The 19718-nt window shown below is 56.4% G+C and overlaps 1 protein-coding gene across 2 annotated transcripts; it reads right to left on the reverse strand.

The window, feature by feature from the left end:
• Positions 1 to 47: 47 nt before the first annotated feature.
• Positions 48 to 18863, reverse strand: Nos3 (nitric oxide synthase 3). 2 transcript variants are annotated; one of them, XM_023712862.1, is made up of 26 exons: positions 18674 to 18863; positions 16701 to 16803; positions 16221 to 16279; positions 15968 to 16130; positions 15083 to 15174; positions 14853 to 14994; positions 14326 to 14465; positions 14074 to 14248; positions 13070 to 13171; positions 12254 to 12448; positions 12064 to 12137; positions 11766 to 11910; positions 11423 to 11527; positions 7261 to 7328; positions 6788 to 6904; positions 6518 to 6692; positions 4862 to 4994; positions 4636 to 4714; positions 4299 to 4486; positions 3597 to 3769; positions 2968 to 3178; positions 2803 to 2890; positions 1498 to 1619; positions 991 to 1139; positions 596 to 790; positions 48 to 496 (listed from the first exon to the last, which is right to left on the reverse strand). In XM_023712862.1, the coding sequence occupies exons 1-26, from the start codon at positions 18847 to 18849 to the stop codon at positions 335 to 337; spliced, it is 3531 nt and encodes a 1176-aa protein (XP_023568630.1). In that variant the 5' UTR covers positions 18850 to 18863; the 3' UTR covers positions 48 to 334. The 2 variants fall into 2 exon arrangements, with proteins under 2 accessions (XP_023568630.1, XP_004629056.1); XM_004628999.2 differs by having other exon boundaries at positions 16221 to 16369.
• Positions 18864 to 19718: the final 855 nt, after the last annotated feature.

Here is a 19718-nt window from a genome sequence, read left to right on the forward strand (position 1 = left end):
ACGGGCTGGGTGAGGCATCGTCTAACACCTGGTGTAGTCTCTTGTGGTAAATCTTCAATAATAAATATTTATTGGAATGGTTCAGAGATAGGCTTTAAAGGTGAGCTACTCTGGAGGGGGGCAGGGGAGGGGGAACTGCAGGTCACTGACGTACTTGAAGTGGGTGGCAGCACGCCCTGAACACCACTGTTGCTAAGTGCTCAGGGTTACAGGGACCCTGTCGGGAGCCGGCCTGGAGGAAGGAGGCGGCCACTTGCTCCCAGGGGAATGAGCAGGCCGGTCATCCACCAGTGCAGTCCCTCTCTCTGGGACACCTACTGGATGCCATAGGCTGTCAAGGACTGGGGGTGTCTAGGCCTGGCAGGTCAAACGCCCAGGGCACTGCACCCCGCAGGTGCCGCTCCTGCAAGGAAAAGCTCTGGGTGCGTATGCGGCTTGTCACCTCCTGGGTGCGCAACGTGAGCCCGAAAATGTCCTCGTGATAGCGATGCTGATCCTGCGGGGAAAGCTCAGCAGATCAGAAACCGCATTGGAGAGGACAGCAGACCTCCCACCAGGGTCACCCAGGCCAGCCAGCTGGGGCACAATTCCTCACCCGCAGCACACCGATGACGTCCCCGGCCTCGTCCAGCTCCATGTCGCCCTCGGTGGCCAGGATTCGCTGCACAGTCTGCAGGACGCTGGTTGCCATGGTGACGTCACCGCAGACAAACATGTGGCCCCGTTCGAGGCACAGCACGCGGTGCACCTCAGCAGCTAGCTCGGTCCGCAGGATGTCCTGCACGTACGTCTGAGGGGAGATGTAAGTCTGAGGGCCGAGACGTGGTAGGACCCCCGGCGACCGGGGTGAGACCTACATTTCCAGGGTGGCACCTGGGGCGGGGCCTGGGCCGGGGGCGGGGCGGGTCCTGGGCCTGAGCCTCAGCGTGCCCCTTGCATTCTTCCGCCTCACTATCTTCAGGTCGCTTCTAAGAGCTCAGAGTGTCGCACCTTGGGGCTGTTGGGCTCCCTGGAGAAGGCGGTGAGGACGCGGTCAAACACCCCACGCTGCTGCGCATCCTGCACCTCGTCGCGGTAGAGATGGTCGAGTTGGGAGCATCGGCAGCCAAACACCAAAGTCATGGGTGCAGGCTGCAGCCCTGCAGGCAACACGGCGTTTGGAAGGATCCCTTCATCTGGGGTAGTCCTACTGACGCCGCCCCACCGGCACCCCCACCCAGGCTGACAGTCCGGCATTTAGGGGCTGAAACACCGAGCTCTTGGTGGTCCCATGTTCACCCAGATCCTCAACAGCCCCCATGTGCCAGGCGCCAGGAGGCAGATGACTGGCACCAGCTCTTCCGCTGGTCCCTCTCTCTGCCTTGGTCTAGTAAACTTCCCTTCACCTTTGGCTCGGTTCTTGCCCTCTCTGTCCTCTCTCTTCCAGTCTTCTTCCAGCCCCGCCCCTTTGTCCCTCCCCCTGCCTCCGCACCATCCTGAGTGTTCGTTGGGCCTCACCTTTGCTCTCAATGTCGTGCAGGCGCTCCTGCCAGAATCCCCGGAAGGGGGCAATGCCAGTGCCGGGGCCCACCAGGATGCAGGGCAAGCTGGGGTCAGGTGGGAGCCGGAAGGAAGGAGCCCTGGCCAGAGACACCTGGTCAGGCCTCCCCTCCATTGGGTCCCCTGTCCCCACCACCCAAGACCCAGTGACAAGTGCATTAGCACTCCTAGTCTGGTCATGTAAGATTATGTAATTGTTTACTAAAAGAACTCTGCTCACAGCCACAAACTCTCTGGGCCTGTGGTGCTTAGGGATTGGACCAGCAGAAAATACAGTTTAGTTTGGACTGAAAGATATTTAGATAACTAAGTTTATGGGCTTTTAAAAATACAGGGAGCCAGGAGTGTGGTGGTGCATGCCTGTAATCTCAGCACCCAGGAGGCTGAGGCAGGAGGACCACTTCAAGTTTGAGGCCAGCCTGAGCTACAAAGTGAGTTCAAGGCTAGCCTGAACTGCACAGCGAGACCTGTCTCAAAAACACAAATAAAGGGCCGGGGAGATGGCTCAGTAGAATAAGAGCTTCCCTGGCAAGTGCAAGGGTCTGAGTTCAATCCCTGGTTCCACCAAATAAAACAAAATAAAATATAAAAATAGGGGAAGGGAAGACAGATTTTTGGTCCATAAGGGGCTCATCAAGTATTGTTAAATAGCTGTAAGATTGATATCTGGTTTATAATGAATTGGTGTAATTTATTGGTAATTTTGCCTGCTTGGTAGGTTTGGATCCCTGGGCCTAGCTGGTACCAGCCTGGGAATTCTCAAGCCCACTTAGACTTGGCCTCTGACTGCTGGGCTGGAGAGACTTCTGGACCGGTGGAGGGCAGGATGTTATCTCCTCTGCAATACTATGTGTGTCCTCCCTCGACCCAGTGCGGTCTTGGAGACCACAGTCTGGTCTGCTGTGCTTTCCAACCCGGGATGTGTCCAGGGGTGCAGAGAGGCATGCAGAAGCCACGCCAGCACAGAGCCAGTGGCCTCAGCCCTGCCGAGTCCCTGGGTCTTACAGTTCTAGGGCAGGACCCTCAGTCAAACTGGTCAGCCAGAGTTCTAATGATCCACTGATACCCTGTGCTGGGTCTGTTATGAGGTCCCTCCTGTTTCTAATAACCCCTCTCACCAGAGCTACCACTGGATCCTGTGTGACCCTCCCTTGATTCCTTACCCGTCCCCAGATGTCCTTGTGACCCTTCTCTACTCTGGCTTGGACAGACATATGTTCTCTTCATGTCCCTCCTCATCCTCCAGGGCACTTAGCCACTTACCCCCTAATGAAGCAGGGCACCTGGTCACCAGCTTTGAGTTGACTCAGCCACGTGGAGCAGACCCCGTAGTGCAGAGGCCCCAGCCCATCTAGGGGAGGAGAGAAGCCATGAGGGGTCTTCTTCCCCAGCCTGCTGAGGCCAGGCCCACCCTGCTCCCAGCCTTACCCTGGGTCCTGTATGCAAGCACAGCCACCGTGAGGTGGATCTCTTTGGGGTGGGCGCTGGGTGCGGAGCTGACAGAGTAGTACCGAGGCTGGAGCAGGGGCAGCTGGGTGAGCAGCAGGGGCGCAGGCAGGGCCACAGATGGGAACTGCTCCAGTACCTCCAGCAGGGTGGGGCATCGGAACCACTTCCACTCCTCATAGCGCCGTGGGTCCTGGTAGGAAGAAAGCCCTGGGCAGGGAGCTCCTGTGCGCTCTCCAGTGACATCCCTTCGTGAGCCCTCCCTACTGAGCCTCCCTAGGGTTCTTCAGTTCAGGCCAAGCAACACATCTTTAAGACCTTGAGCATCCAGAAAGAGGGGAAAAAGCTGGTCATGTTCACTTGTGACCCCAGCACACGGGGGGGGGGTGTTGAAGCATGAGGATTGTAGTTCAAGGTCAACCTGAACTAGGTAGTGAGACTGTCTCAGAAAACCAAAGAGACCTTGAGCTTCCAGTGATAGGTTGGCCTGGAGCTGGGTTTCACAGCAGCAGTGTATTCTGGCCAGGAGCAGAAAGCATGGGGCGGGCCTTGTATGGTTCCCCCCAGTTCATCATCTGCCCTAGGCTCTGCTCCGCACCCTGGGGCCCCACCTGGCTGAGGGCCTCCAGCTCCTGCTGTTCGCTGGGCTCTTCGGCCAGGGTGCTGAGCAGACGAAGGAGGCGCGGGCTGGGCGGAGAGGTAATGTCCAGGAAGAAGGTGAGGGCCTGACGCAGTGAGCATGGCGGCAGCCTGGGGTCCCGTACCCAGCCGGGAGGAGGGCCACCTGGGGGTGCATAGCGGGCCCTGAGGAGGGGCCTCAGCCCAGGCTCTGTTGTCTGGGTTGAAGTTGACTTTGGTGGCCTGACTGGGTCACCATGGTTTTTGGAGAACTTGCCCTTGAACGGTGGTGGTGGCCTCTGTGGACAGCCTGGGTGTGTCTGTTTGGGGGTCCCTGGGTAGATGGAGTTGATTTGGACACCCCTTGGGTCTGGCTTCACCCAGTGTACCTTCATTTGTGTAGTGATTTGATAGAAGATGCACCCCATAGGGCAAGTTAGTCTGCCAGGGGGAGAATGTGGGAGGAGCCCAGAAGTAGGGGACAGCTTTTTGGGGTACATGGGGACAGATTCTGAGAAAGGGACCATGTGTTGTGTGCACCATCCAGCAGCAGGGCCAGCCTGGCAGTGGTGCACAGCCAGCTCTGGGCTGGTGCTGAGCTGGGAAGGGGGGTGGCACTCTGCTAGGGCTGAGGCTGAGTCTGAGACTGGAGGATGCAGCTGGCTGTCCCTGTGCTGCCCGGCCTGCACCCTCACCAGGGCTGCCCTTCTCAAGCTGCTCCACTGCCACAGACTCGGCGGGCGGTGGTGGGTCTTCCACGCGGCTCAGTAGTGCCTCCACCAGCCCAGGCCGGTTGGGGGGACAGATGCCTATGTGGTCTCCAGGCTGGTACTGCAGCCCTTCCTGGCCTCCAGTGTCCAGACGCACCAGGATCGTGGCCCGGCTGAGAGGGGAAGGGGAGTTAGAGGCGGCCATGCGGGAGGGGTGGGAAGAAGGGGAGGAGGATGCTGGCGTTCAGGGTTCATAACCGGGTCATAGGGAAGGGTTGGGGGAGGGGGAGGGTGGAGACATGGGGTGAGCTGACTTCCTCACGTAGATTTGCTGCTTTGCAAGTTTTCTACTGCAAGGATCGAGGCTTGAAACATCTTCCTTCTGTGCACATGGATCAGGCCTGGGTGGGGATGGGGACGAAGGAGAAAGCCTTAGCCTGGAAGCCAGGCCTGGCCCCTGATAAGTGAGCTGCACCCCCCATGCCTCCCCCCCATGCCTCACCCCCAACGTCCCCCCCAGCCAGATTGGTGCCTGGTCAGGGCCACACCTGGCAGCAACTGCAGGCTCTGGGCCTGGGTGCTCAGTCGGTAGCGCTGGCGCTTCCAGCTGCATTTGGGGCTGAATATGTCGCTGGCAGCGGCCTTGGCGTCCTCTCCCACACAGAAAGTCTCACAGGCAGCCTGAGGGAGGAGTGAGTGACAGCTGAGGACCTCCCCTGCCCCCCCCCCAGGACAGTGAGAGGTGCAGTGAGACCTGGGGGGTTTCCCACAGCCTCCTTCCTCCAGGTGGCTGCAGCAGCCAGGGCGGGGAGGCTGTTCCTGCAGGTGCACAGCTCCGGTCGTGGAGGGCAGATTAGGCCTGTGTGTGCCTCAGTTTCCCTATATTGACATCTCTGGGTTCTGGTGAAAATGCAGTGAGGTATTATTCTATGAAACACCTTCGGCACAGCATGTGCAGAGAGACAGCAAGGCTGTCTTACTGTGGGCGCGTGCAGGGCACACAGCTCCTCAGGCTTGAGCGCTGTGGCCGGCCTGCGATTGGCTGAGCCCCACCTTACCAGGTCCTGCTACTGTTCCTTTTGTGGTGTGCAGTCTTTTATCTCTTCCTTCCTTCCTTCCTTCCTTCCTTCCTTCCTTCCTTCCTTCCTTCCTTCCTTCCTCAGCTCCCTCCCTCCCTTCCTTCCTATCCCCACAGCTACTGCCCTCTGAGCCCTGTCCTCTTGTCTTGCCCTGCTCTGAAGGACTCAGAAGTCTTCTCCCATTCCCTCTTGTCAATCTGGGCTGCTTGTCCAGTTTGGTTGCCTCCCCAGCTCACCCGCCCCTGTGTACTCCTGGGAACTGTCCTCCCAGCCAGGGGCCAGACCTGCCGTGCTCCAGCTTGATGGAGGGATGGCTGTCTTCCTGTAGCGAGTGGAGCCAGCACTGCACAGCCCGTCGGGCCAGCTCCAGGTGGATTACCAGGCCGGAAATGCTGCCCCCCACAGACTCTCAGGCTTACAGTCAGGGTCCCTGGAACCTCCCTGGCCTGGGCTCTGATAGCCTGAGGACCTGTGCTGGGCTCAGTTTCAGCTGTCCCTTTTGCCTTCTCTCTTTCCTGCAGTCCTACCTACATCTCCTTTGTGTGTCCACTCATGGGCCCAGCCTGCTGGTTAAGCGCCCTCCTGCCAGGCCCTGTCTGCTGTCTCTGGGCCACACTTTTTTTTAAAAAAAAAAATCATTTTGAGACCAGGTTTCGCTATGCGGTTCAGGCTGACCTTGAATTTTCTTTTCTTTTCTTTTTGCGGAACTGGGGATTGAACTCAGGCCCTTGCGCTTGCCAGGGAAGCACTTATTCCACTGAGCCATCTCCCCAGCCCTGGCCTTGAATTTTCACCAATCTTGCTTTAGCCTCCTGAATACTGGGATTACACACATGTGCTACCATATCCAAGCGGGCCACGCTTTTGACTGGGCACCGTACCTTCTGTTCACAGAGCACATTGTTCACTACTTGGGGCTGAGCCCACCCAGCTGGCTGTGCCATGGTGAGACAGGGTGGATTTTGCAGAGAACTACACGGCATAGGGAGGTGGTGAGCTTCCAGCCTCATTACTGCAGGCTCGGTAGTGAAGAGTTGGGGCCTGGGCCTCAGTTCGGTGAGAGGCAGTGTATGTGGTGCAAGGCCGGACAGGGTGAGGGGCTAGGTGGGGACATCGGGGCCTCACCTGGAAGGCCGCCTGGGCCCAGCCACGGAAGGCCTCTTCCTGGCCACACAGCTCGTCGCCCTGGCCCAGCTGCAGCAGACGCTCCCCGCCTAGCTCCTCCAGCCGTGTGTCCACCGCCCGGGCGAAGGCACAGAAGTGTGGGTATGCCCGGGAGCCCAGCCCAAATACACAGAACCTGCGGTACAGGGAGCACTGCTGCAGCCCCCCATGCCGGCCCGTGTCTGCCTAGGCAGCTTGCCCCCCGCATCCCCTTTGGTGAGGACTCCCAACCTGAGGGTGCCCAGGGCCCCGGCACTGTCTGTGTTACTGGACTCCTTCCTCTTACGCCTCCAAGAGGACACCAGCGGGTCTGAGCATGACACACTGTTAAAGCGTATTTTGTAGCTCCTGGCAAGAGAAGGGGAAGACAAGGGCGTCACAGGGAACTGAAATGTGGGTCAGGCCCAGCCTGGGCCTGCGAAGGAAGGGCCTTACCCTCAGAAGGGGCTGAGGCCCAGGTCTGAAGCTTCAGCCTGCCTCCCCTCGCTCTGAAGCAGGCATGGGACTGGCGCTGCCCCCGTGTTTCAGAGTCTGGGGACCCCAGAGGGGACAGATCTCCAGGACGGAAGGGAGGGGTCCCCTGGAGCTAGGGTGGTTCTCAGACCTCCCTTAGTCCTGTTGGGAGGACTGAGGCCTTGTGTATATTGGGGTGCTCGTCAGACTTTTTTTCTCCCTGCCTCCCCAAAACTGTTGTGACCACTTACTTGTGCTGCTCTGGCCGAGGGGAGCTGTTGTAAGGGCCAGACATCTCCATCAGGGCGGCTGCAAAACTCTGCCCAGAGAAGTGTTTGCATGGAGGTTAGTCCTGCTTTACTTCAAACTATACAGCACAGGGCCGGGGATGTAGCTCAGCGGCACAGCGCCTGCCTAGCAAGCTCAAGGCCCAGAGTTGGATTCCCAGTGCCAAAAAAGAAATAGTGAAAAACAAACAAATAAACTATACAGCACTTTAAAATTACTAGGCTATGGGCTGGGGAGATGGGTTGGTAGAATAATCACATCCCTGGCAATTGCAAGGGTTTGAGTTCAATTCCCGGTTCTGCCAAAACAAACGAACAAACAAACAAAACTACTAGGCTGAGTTGGGTGTGGTAGTGCACACCTGTGACCCCAGCATGCGGAAGCAGGACACAAGTTGGGGCCCAACTTGGGTAACTTAGTGACTTAGTGAGACCTGAGAGTATATAGCTCAGTGCAAAGGCCCTCAGTTCAATCCTAATACTATATGTAATTAAAAAATAAAAAAAGAGACGATCATACCACCCATCTCTGGTCTGGGCAAAGACAGCATTTCAAGATTTGAAATTCAGTTTCTAATGCACGCATGTTGCTTTCATACGATCAAAAAAGTCATAAGCCAAATCATCCTAAGTGGGGACTGTCTGTACTTACATCTGTGTGTCTATTTATATTTTACAAAAGTAGAAGTGGGACCAAACTATGCGCCTGGTTTTATTAATGGTCTATCGTGGAATCCCTCCAGGTGGAGGCATCAAGCCTGGCCTCATTCTTTCTGTGGCTATGTCGTATCCCGCCATTCGGGCGCCACCAGGCATCACTTTCCTCTTACTCAGGACATTTTGAGGTCACACGCAGTGCCCAGCACAGCCCTACACACACACACACACGCACACACACGCACACACACAGCCTGCATCTCTGTGTGTGTGTCTCAGACAGGTATTCCTTGGTGTAAAACTTAGTTGAGGGAGTTGAATTGTTCTTGTGGCAGCAGCCCAGGGTGTAAGCGGGCACTAATGCTTTAGCCAACTTCATGGGTGGACAAGGCTCAGTGCCCCTGTAGTGCCCGGGTCCCCCACTGGCGCTGTTAAGTGGCCTTCCTCAGGAGGTTGCAAGATGCCTTCACGCTGCCTTGAAAATGGCTTAGAACTACAGCAAAGCTTCACATAAAGGAGAAACCAAGAAAGGAAATCACATCTAAATACTGTGGATGTGGGGCTGGAGAGATGGCTCAGTGATCTAAAGCACCTACTTGGAACAAGCTTGGCAAAGCACAGGGACTGTGGTTCGATCCCCCAGCACCACATGCCAGCCCGCCCGCCCCCTGGTGGGCTGAGCTGGCCACACACACACACACACACACACTATAAATAAATGTTAAAAATTTAAAAATAAATAAATAAATAAATAAATAAATAAATAAATACTGTGGATGTGCTTGGGTGTGACTCTGCAGGTTCGCCACAAGTAGCACGTGAGATTTGAATTGCCTTAGTTTGTAATGCTTTGTCGAAGTATAATATCAGAAAAGCACACTTGCTGTAAATGTATAGGTGGGTGAATCTTTCTCTCTCTTTCTTTCTTTCTTTCTTTCTTTCTTTCTTTCTTTCTTTCTTTCTTTCCTTCTTTCTTTCGACAAACTGACCTTGAACTGAGCAATCCTCCTACCTCAGTCTCCTCACTGCTGGGATTATAGGAGTGTGCACCTCCCCTGGCCTCTTTTGTCTTTTTGAGACAGGGTCTCACTATACAGCTCAGTCTGAACTTGAACTCACTTTGTAGCCCAGGCTGGCCTTGAACTTGCAGTGCTGGGATTACAGGTGTGTGCTATCACTTGAGGATAGATTTTTCACCAACTGACACACTTGCATATTCAGCATCTGTACAGAACTGTCTCCACCATCCCAGAAGTCACCTTCAGGCTCCCAACCTAGGTAGGGGTGCCTGACCGCTCTCCTGAGTTGTCACACCATGGATATTGCTGTTGCCTGCTTTTGAACTTTGGACAAAGCGAATCCTATTATATGTGTTCTTTTCTATTTGGTTTCTTTTCACTTTTTTGTTTTGGGGTTCACCAATAAGTATTGTATGAGGTAGAATTTGTCCACATTTCTCCTGTGTTGTATTTGAGTGTACAATTTATTGATCCAAGCTGTCACTGTCATTTGAATAATTTTTTTTTTTTTTTTGCGGAAGCGGGGATTGAACTCAGGTCCTTGCGATTGCCAGGGAAGTGCTTATTCTACTAAGCCATCTCCCCGGCCCCTCTGAACTATTTCTGATGTGGGGTGTAATGACTAATGCTGGTATGAATACTCTTGTTCACAATTTTGAAGAATATGCCCCATTTTTTATGGGATAGATCCTATATTTACTCCATTTAAAATTTTATGGTAGAGGGGTGGGGAGCTGGCTCAGTAGAATAAGTGCTTCCCTGGCAAGTGCAAAGGTCTGAGTTTAATCCCTGGTTCCACCAAAAAAAATAAAATAAAATAAAATAAAATAAAATAAAATAAAATAAAATAAAATAAAATAAAATAAAATAAAATAAAATTTTATGATAAGATTGACATGCACAAATTTGGCCATTTAGCAGTTTTGAAAAAGGGGGGAAAACAGTAAACTTAGGTCTAGTCTATGACCTAGTAATTCCACTCATAAGTATTTATCCAAGAGAAATGAAAACATGAGCCCACGAGAGCCTGGAGTAAGAATGTTCCTAACAGCTTTCCTTATAATAGCCCCAAACTGGAAGTGGCCCAAGTTGTCTACCAGTGGAAGATGGATAAACAAGCTGGGGTAGTGGCACAATGAACGCCACTCCTCAGCAGAAAGGGACCAAGCACTGGATCACGGACGAGGCTCAGAAAACAGGCTGAACGACAGAAGCCACAGCACCGTGTGCTTGCATTTATATGACATTCTGGGGGAGGAGAAGCCCGTCTTTCATGACAGATCCCAAGAGCAGCAGGGAGACAGACCCGGAAGACTGACTCGGGGGAAATGAGGAGGGGCCTGCCTTGGCCGATGGAGACGTTCTGTCTTGTGAGGCCGTGGGCTGCACAGGCGCATGGATTACTCTTATGTGAGTAGAAGTTAATTTATGGTGCTACTTAAAATCCATGTGTCAGAAATCTAAAGTCACAGGGTAATAATGCTTAGGGGTGGGGCCTTTGGGAGGCGCTCAGGTCCTGAGGGCCATCTGCCAGCCCACTCAGGCCACAGGTGTGGGATGAATGGGTTGGGGCAAAGGTGGCCTTCTTACAAAGCAAACTTTCTGGCACTCCTGCTCTGTCTTGCCACATGATGCCCTCTGCCCCGCAGGGTGCAGCAAGCATTCCCACCGTATGCCAAGCAGATGCCGAGACAGGTGTTATTTGTGTTGAAGTGGCTGATCTGAATGACGGCTGACATTTCACAGATTTGCACCCAGAAATCAAGGATGCTTTAGGGGGGATTTAGAGTAGGAGACCAGAAAGGCCCTGCGTGGCTAACGAGGCATTTAGCACCTCGGTCCAGCATGTGGGAGACCCTGAAATGCCTGGAGATTGGGGGCAGCCTGGAGATGTGCACACTGTGATGGTCAACAGCAAGGCCCTTGGGGAGCTGGGGAGGCAGGAAGGTGCACTCTGGTTTTGTGTTGAAGAGTTGCTGACAAGGCCAGTGGGCTAATCTAAGCTGGCATGTTAAGAAAAGCAAAAGAGAAGGGAAGGGAAGGGAAGGGAAGGGAAGGGAAGGGAAGGGAAGGGAAGGGAAAGGAAAAGCTCAAGTGGGAGACTGAGTGGGCTCTTACTGTTTTTCTTCCTTGTCAATACCCAGGACACTCTGACCTCTTGGGTCAGCCAGGAAGTGCCTTTGTCACATTAAAAACTTGTGCCAAGACTTAGGAGCACAGCTCAGCAGGTGTGGGAGTGCATGGGTCTGCGGCTTGGAGTGGAGAGACTGGGGCTCCTGCTGGCAGGTCCACTCACATGAAGCTACCTCGGAATCTGAATTTTCTGCCCGTGCGTGTGTGTGTGTGTGTGTGTGTGTGTGTGTGTGTGTGTATGCAAGCACACACATCTGTCCAGCCACGCCACCCACCATCCGCATTCCCAGTGGCCGCCCCCTCCTGGAACACCTCACCTCTCCATTCTCTGGAGGATCCCCATTCCCAAATGTGCTGGTCACCACCAGCACCAATGTCTCGTGCTCCAGGGACACCACGTCATACTCATCCATACACAGGACCTGTGGGTGAGAAGACAGACATCCCAAGGACCCAGCCCCCTACTGCCCCTGTCCCGACATTGGGCCTCCTTGGCAGGCAAGGCAAGGTTCAGATCCTGACTCCATTCCTGAAGCCTTGTGAATGCCGGGGTGCTTGTCAGCCCTGACTTGTGGCTCCTCCTGCCCTCTCGGCTTCTCTGAAGACACTGGCAGAGCCCCCACCACATCCAGCTCCCTGTCTCTCTGGTCTCAGGCCTACCCGGGGATCGAATGCCTTCCGGAAGAGCCGCCCCAGCTGCTGTGCATAGTTCTGGGCCCGGCCGGTCTCGGAGCCATACAGGATGGTGGCCTTCACCCGCTTCGCCATGACTGTGCCCATGAGCGAGGCAGAGATCTTCACTGCACTGTGGGTGAGGGTGCCATGTGGGTGTCTGGGTAACAGAAGCGGGGACTCCCTGGGCAGGGGTCCAGCCCATCATACAAGGTCTTGGGGTGCCACTAGGGGGCTGGGCCCACAGGAAGCACATAGTGGTAGGGCACACCCCTAGGGCACCCACTTGGCCACTTCCTTGAAGGTCTTCTTCCTGGTGATGCCAGTGCCCTTGGCTCCACTCCCCTTCCAGGGGTCTGGCTGCAGGGAAGCACGGGGCACAGAGGGAGGGGAGAAAAAAACATAAGGTGAGCAGGCCCTGGAGGCTGCTTGGCAGAAGGTGGGCCCAGGTGGGCAGGAGCTGATGGGGCGGACACCTGGTAGCGGAAGGCTGGGGACAGGAAATAGTTGACCATTTCCTGATGGAAGACGGGAGTGAGGCTGCCTGAGATGGGAGGCACGATCCAGGCCCAGTCGGCTGGGCACCCGCCCCGGGCCTTCTGCTCGTTCTCCAGGTGCTTCATGAAGGAGGCTGTGGCAGCGTGGTGGTCCACAATGGTCACCTTGGCCAGCTGAGGGCAGGGAAGGGAAGGCTGGACTCAGAAGCGCCCTATAGATTCTGCCCCTTTAGCCTCCACTGCTTCTGTCACCCCAGGTCACACTGAACCTGGGTCACCACAGACCTAACCTATATTCTGTCCCCTCTGACTGCTATGTCACCTCTAACCTGCAGCTTGTTTGGTCCTGCTACTCCTGTGTTCATCATGCAGTGGAAGCCCTAACCTCTGGAATTTGTTTGCCTTGACCCAAAGCCAAAATTTCATCCATCTGGAACCCCATGAAAATACTCAGCGGGCATGACTGTCCTCAATGATATCTCCCAGAATGCACTACACTCCCTACCCAGCATGCACTCTGTCCAGGTATTAGAGGTCCCAGACTCCCTGAGGGTCCCGCAATAGGCCCAGGAGCAGAATTACTGACAGCAAGGCACCTGGCATGCACTAGGTACCCCCTTGCTGCCCCCTGGCACGGCACCATTGTGTGTAGAGCTGGAGGCCCAGTGTGCCCTGTGGCCCAGGGACTGTGGGACCACACCTTTAAGAGCCCCGCCCTAGCATCCTTGAGCCACCCTGTCTTTTACCTGCCCTGCCCCGAGCCCCTTGCCCTCCTGGCCGGTCTGGTGCAGGTACCTGGTAGCTGTGCAGCACAGCCACATTGATCTCCACTGCTGCTTTGTCTTTCCACAGGGACGATGTGGTGCGGGTGTCCAGATCCATGCAGACAGCCACATCCTGGGCCGTGAGAGCACAGTATTGGTAGGGACAGGGGACGGGAAGCAGAAGGCGAATGCCTCTCTGCTAACTCTGAGTGAAAGGACTGTGGGGTGGGTAGCAAGGGGCTGGCCCTCCAGGAGGGCTGGGCCAGGTTTTGTCTACAGAGGGCCTGAATTTCTCCTCCCAGAAATGAGCCTTAATTTTTTTCAGAGGTTGAATCCAGGGCCTTTGAACTGAGCTACATCATTAGTCCTTCAGATAGGGTCTAAGTCAATAAATGGCCCAGGCTGGGCTTGAACTTGAGCACCACTCCTGCCTCAGTCTCCCAGAGTGCTGTGTGTGGTGGTGCAGCAATCAGGGAGACTGAGGCAAGAAGATCACTACAAATTCAGGTCAGCCAGGTCTACACAGTGAGTTCACGGCCAGCCTAGAATACATAGTCACAAAAACAAAAACAAAATCAAAACAACAAAGTTCTGGGAATCCCATGAGCATGCCCCACCATGCCCAGCTTGATCTTAAGGGTTTATAGGGTGTTCAGGGTCTCACTACTTGATTGGATTTGTAGTGATCTGCCTGTTTACAGCCTCCCAAGAGCTAGGATTACAGAGGTGCGCCACTGTGCCCAATCTCAATTGTGGTCTCAGCGCACGGGCCGAAGGGCCGAGGGATCGAACCCCCAGCCCCTGGGCTGCTTGCAAGCACTTTAATTTGCTGAGCTATTTGGCTGACCCTTCCTTTTGCTAGTCTTACAAGAACTATGGAACTGTACACCTTACTTGGCTCAGGAAGCATGTGCACGCTATGTGCGCACGCACGCACGCACGCACACCCTGTGCCCCAACATCTGTGATCCCAGAGCCCTGGTCTTTGCGCCTGGCCCAGCTGGGGCTTTCCTGCGCCTGGCGAGGGCCCCTCACCTCCAGGATGTTGTAGCGGTGCGGGTCACAGAAGTTCCTCATGCCGATCTCGCTGCTCATGTACCAGCCACTAAAAGGGGCGGCGGGGAACTCCAGGCCCCCGATTTCCAGCAGCATGTTGGACACCGCGGGGAGGGCGTACCAGCGCAGGCCCAGGGCTGCGAACCACTCCAGCCTGGGGGTGTTGGCTGGGTCAGCCTTCGCTCCGTGGCTCCCACAGCCCCTCCTCCACCCTGGCCCTCTCGCGCTCACGTTGGGTGCTCCAGGGGCACCTCCAGGATCAGCTCAGGGGGCAGAGTGAAGAGTTCAGGGGCCTCGTCAGGGGCCTGCAGCAGCAAGGGCAGCACGTCGAAACGGCCATTTCCTGGGGTCCAGCCGTGCTGCACGCAGAGCTGTGGGGAGCAAGTGGGCGGGGTCTATGAGGCTCCATGCCTGTCTTCCCCAGAGTCCCTCCCCTTAGTCCGTGCCCACCCTTCACCCCGGGATCCCTCATCGCTGGGTCTCCAGGCCTACCCTGGAGCCCCTTTTTTGGTACCTCCTATCCTTCACAAGGAGGGACCCCCCCTCTTCTGGCTTATAGAACCCCATTATTAATTAATTTTTTGTAGTTGGTACAGGGTCTCTACGCAGCTGACTCGTAGTGAGGGTTCTGTCTTTCTGTGTGCTCTCGCTCTCTCTCTCTCTCAAAGCCAACCTCCACACCTGGCTTGAACAGCCTCTCTGGCCGGGTCCCCTCGTGCCTCCCCCCACTGGCTGCCCCCTCTCATCTCAGTGCCCACCTCCGTGATTTCCACATTGGCTGGGTCCCCCCGCACGGAGCCATCCTGCTGCCTGTAGCCGGCGTAGCGCACCAGCTGGCTGTTCCAGATGCGGAAGTCTCCGCGGCCTGGGCAGCGCTGTGGGAACACTGTGATGGCTGAGCTGAGGACGGAAAGGGGCTGGTCAGGGTTCTTCCTGCAGGGCGCCTGGGCAGGCGGGCTGGGGTCTGAGGCATGGCAGGGGCACTCACCGGAGGTTGCCCCGGTTGGTGGCATACTTCACGTGGTTGCAGATATAGGTGAACATCTCGTGCGCAGACCTGCAGTCCCGGGCATCAAACACCTGCACTGGCGGGTGGTGGTGGTGGGGGGGTTGGTGGTGGTGGTGGTGGTTGGGAAGGGCGAGGAAAGAGGGGACCTGAGTGCCTGCTTCTCTGCTCCTTTGCAGCCAGCCTCCCGCACCCTCACGCCCTGCAGATCCTGTTTGGAGCCTCTTACTTGGCCTTGATCTCCCCACACTCTAGGAGCCGACTGCATACCTGGCACAGGGATCTGGGCACAGCCAGCTGATGTCCACCTAGGGAAACCCTAGTGCTGTGGCCCTAGCAGAGGCCAGTGACTGCCATCCATCAGTCACCTAACTCTCTGAGCACACTGTTGCTGGGACAGAGGGCTGTGCTAGGTCTAGGCCGGTTCTGGGGACTCTGCCACTTGACATTCTGATGCGAGGGAGCATTGCTGTAGAGGGTCAAGGAGGGGTTCCCATGTCCTCCTGTAGCAGGGTCAGGGGTTGCAAGGGCTGGCCTGGGGCCCATGGGGGCAAAGCCAGAGTTCTCTATAGGTTGAACAGCTGCAAGCATTGGGCAAGTCTTAGACAGGCTCATGGCCATTTGATTGGGGACACTTTTGAGTGTGTGTCAGGCAGTCAGTTAGGGGACCTTTTTGGATCTCTCTCTCTCTCTCTCTCTCTCTCTCTCTCTCTCTCTCTCTCTCTCCCCTTCAGCATTGCTGTAGGTCTTCCCAACCACAGGCATCTCCTGCCCTTCTGCTTCACATCTCCAGGGAAGGTCAGGAGCTGCCCATGCCAGTGCCCTCCCCTCTGTTCCTTGCCCCATGAATGAGTCCACTGGCCACACCTGCAGCTTCCCCCATTGGATCCGGCCCACACAGCGGGGGGCGTTACGCCAGGCCTGCTTGGCCCCAAACACCAGCTCACTCTCCCGGAGCTGGTAAGTTCCTGTGGCCGCCACCTCAGCCTCCACCTCCTGTAGCCGATGCTCATGGGCCAGGGAGCCGCTCCTGCAGGAGAGGAGTTTGGCAATAGGGTGACCCTGGGGTTTCTAAGGTCCCAGCTGGATGAGGAGGCCTGGGGTGTTAGGAAGGTCTCACCTCTTGATGGAGCTGTAGTACTGGTTGATGAAGTCCCTGGCTTGACCCAGCAGCTGCTCCTGAGGCGGCGGGGATTGGGAAGGCCGGCCTTGTAGTTTCCTTGGAAATACGAAGGAGCCCAGGCAGCGTCTTGGGGTGCAGGGCCCGTCCTGGTTCAAGGGGCAGGGAGCACAGAGGCCCAGCAGCTCAGGGTGCAGTGTGTGTTATGGGGGGCATGGGAGCAAGGGCCCAGCGAGGTATGGGTACCTGCAGGGCTGGTACTGGAAGCAAGGCTGTCGTGGGACTGCGGGGCAGAGGCGGGGCAAGACTCAAGTGAAGGCTGGGAGGCCCCTGCACACCCCTCCATCCTCTGGTTTTCCCCAGTTAGCATCCTTGTTAGAGACCAGAGGCCAATCTGGGAGCAGGCTGGAACTTCCTCACTTTGGTCTCTTCTGAGATTGGGCCCCCCAATGCCCCAGAGATATTTTGGGGCCTCCTCACCTGCTGAGCCTGGGCGCTGAGGGTGTCGTAGGCAATGCTGCCCACCTCCCAGTTCTTCACTCGAGGGAACTTGGGCCCGTCCGGGGGCCGGGTTAGCGGGGGGCTGTTGGGACCAGGAATAGAGTCACAGGGGGGAATTTGTTCTCTTTGCCTCCTCCCTGTGTAGACTGGAGGCCACTCCTGCAGCACTGATGGCCTGGCTGACCAAGTTCTGCGCTTCTAGTCTCGTAACAACAGTGGCAGGTGGGCGGCACGTGTGGCCTTGCTCACACATGAGGGGCCTGAGGCTCAGATGGACAGGTCTCCACCAGTGCATGCACAGGTGGGGCCTTCACTTCTGCCCTGTATCTGGGTCCTGATGCCAGAGGCCGCCATGGGTGCCCACCTTGCCTCTTCTGCAGAGGGCTTGCTGCCGGGGCTTGCACACGTACCCCAGTTTCACATGTTGGACACTGGGTTCCCAGCAGAGACCATGGGGATGTGATGGGGTTGAAAGGTGTCCTCATAAGGATGGCTCCAGGCCTAAATCAAGGGACCAGTGGCTCAGCGGGCTCTAGCAGCTTGGCTGTGTTATAAATGCAAGCTCTGGAGCTGGACATGTGGTGTGTAACTAATCTTAGCACTCAGAAGGCTGAGGCAGAAGGACTATCAGCAGTTTAAGGCCAACCTGGACCACATAGTGGGACTGTTTCCAAACACAGACAAACTAAGGTGCATGCCGCTCACCTTCCTGCCTCGTGCAGGTGGCCTGGGCCTCACAGGCTGCGGAGCAGACACCTGTGCCACACCTTTGGACTTCTGCCTCCAGAGCCGTGGACAACGGATACCTTTATGTATCACCCACCCCAAGCGCTGCCTTCTAGCAGCAGACTGGACTAGGACAAGTGGCCAGCCCGAATTGGCATGAGCCCTACGTGAGGGGACGGGGACATGCTCAGGCTGAGGGACCAGGCTGGGATCCCTCAGCCCTGATTTTCCTTCCACTCACACCCCTCCTGACAGTGGCCTGTGTGAAGGGAAGCCCTGGAGGCCTTATCACTTCCTCCCAGAGCCGCCAGCGAGAGAGGGAGGAAGGGAGGGACGCAGGCCCCCCGTGCCTGGGCTGCAGGGCTCAGACCTCCGCAGGAGCAGCCTGGCCTGCACCCCATCTGGCTCCTGGTCCTTCTCTTCTCCAGGGACCTTTGCCCCAGGGAGAACTCTTCTGGGACCTGGGTTGAGGGTCAGAGCCATGGGGAGGGGGCCCTGGAGCACAAAGAGGGCCGCGCAGCTCTGTCTTCATAGCATCCCCACCCCAGAGCCTGAGTCTCCTGGCCCAACTCTCTCCCCCTCCCACGACACCCCACTTCTCCCTCTCCTAGGCCATTCACCCCCCCCCACCTCCAATTCAGTAATCACCACTACTACGTGTTGAAGGCCTGCAGTGAGCTAGAAACTCACAGCCTGGTGGGGTTGGCAGCACCAAACTCTGCTTATAAAAAACAGTGGTCAGAGAGATTAAGTAACTCGCCCAACCCCGACAGCTCTTAATGGTGGAGCAATATTCAGACCCTGGCCCGATTCTACAGCAGAAACCTTTGTACTTTCTACCTGTCACCAGCCAGTCCTGACCCTAGTCAGTCTGTCTGTCTTTCTGTCTGTCTGTCCATCTCTTTTTTTCTTTTTCTTCTTTTTTTTGAGACACGGTTTTGCTAGGTAATTCAGCTGGCCTTGAACTCATTATATAGCCCAGACTGGCCTCAAACGTGTGGTGATCCTCCAGGATCCTTCTCTTGAACAGTGGGATTGTAGGCGTGCGCCACCAAGCCCAGCAACCCTGGTCCGTCACATGAGCCTCTTTGCCCGTCCTGCTCTGTCCACAGCAGTAGCCTCTGTGTTGGCGGCCTGGCCTCCTGGCCAGGAGGTGGGCTCTGGCCCTGGACATCATGTATCTGCACTGCCCTCCTGTCCGCTGCTCCTGGCCACCCGGCTCTCACCTGATGTCTGGTGCTGGTGGGGGCAGAGGGGGGGATGCTGGTGCCCAGCTGGGTTCCGGTGCTGGCGCTGGCCCTGGAGATGCTGGGCCTTGCTTGCCGCATAGCCCCAGGCCCAGCCCCAGCCCCAGGCCACAGGGCGGCCCGGGCTCCTGGCCCACACTCTTGAAGTTGCCCATGTCAGCCTCGCGTCAGTTCTGCCACCCGCTCCAGCAGTCCTGGCCTTTTCCTTAGGAAGCAGGGAGGGGGCTGAGGGGAGGGGGACTCTCCTGTGCTGGCCCTCGCCCCGCCCCTGTCCCCTACACAATGGGACAGGAACAAGGCCAGCCGGAGGCTCTAAAGCTTCGGCTCCACGCCCGCTGGCTCAGAGGGTGGGGGGCCGGACGCCTGGGTTCCGCCATAAGGACCAGAGCTGATAAGTGGGGACCCAGGTGTCTGGCAGAGGCTTGGGGCTGCCCTATAGATGCTGACCCTGCAGCGAGTGGTGGGGAAGAGCAACAGGGGCCTGAGAGAGGTTGTGGAGGTGTCAGCCTGGAGGGGAGGGGCACCTCAAGGCTTTTGTGGGTGACTGTGGGATGGAATCCCCATTCCTAATGGCCACATGGACCTTGAGGCTCACCTGTGGCCCTCAGAATCTTCTGGAGTTTTGGGGGATGCGGGTCTAGTCAGGCTGCAGTGACCCTTTGTCCTGTGGTGGGACTTAGGGTATCCTTTCCCTCCCAGCCCCAATTTCCTGGAACCCCTGTCCCTCCATGACTCAAGTGAGGACATAAAAGGACAGGAAGCTGCCATCTAGGTTCCCCACCCTGACCCTGTTATCCAGTGACGCATGCTCCCCAGGAGCGGGAGGTCAGCAGAAACCTGACGTGACAGAGGCAGGATAGCCCAAGGGCAAGCGCTTGGAGGACTAATGAACTACATTTCCCAGCATGCACAGGGAGCTCACTAGCACCTTTCAGGCACATTGGGCAGAAATGCACACTGGGGTTTGTAGTTCTATGCAACCTAGGCACTGGAGAAGAGCTGGGAGCTGGGAATCTGGGTTCAC

This window comes from Octodon degus, unplaced genomic scaffold (assembly GCF_000260255.1).
Source record: "Octodon degus isolate 3935 unplaced genomic scaffold, OctDeg1.0 scaffold00027, whole genome shotgun sequence".
Taxonomy (NCBI): domain Eukaryota; kingdom Metazoa; phylum Chordata; class Mammalia; order Rodentia; family Octodontidae; genus Octodon; species Octodon degus.

Coding starts and splice junctions, on each gene's coding strand:
- Nos3 (XM_004628999.2), bottom strand. CDS start 18,849: ATGGGCAACTTCAAGAGTGTGGGCCAGGAGCCCGGGCCGCCCTGTGGC. Junction 12,449..13,069: donor CTGTGCTGCACAGCTACCAG/GTACCTGCACCA, acceptor CCCTGCCCTCAG/CTGGCCAAGGTGACCATTGT. Junction 4,995..6,517: donor GGGCCCAGGCGGCCTTCCAG/GTGAGGCCCCGA, acceptor CTCCTCCCTCAG/GCTGCCTGTGAGACTTTCTG.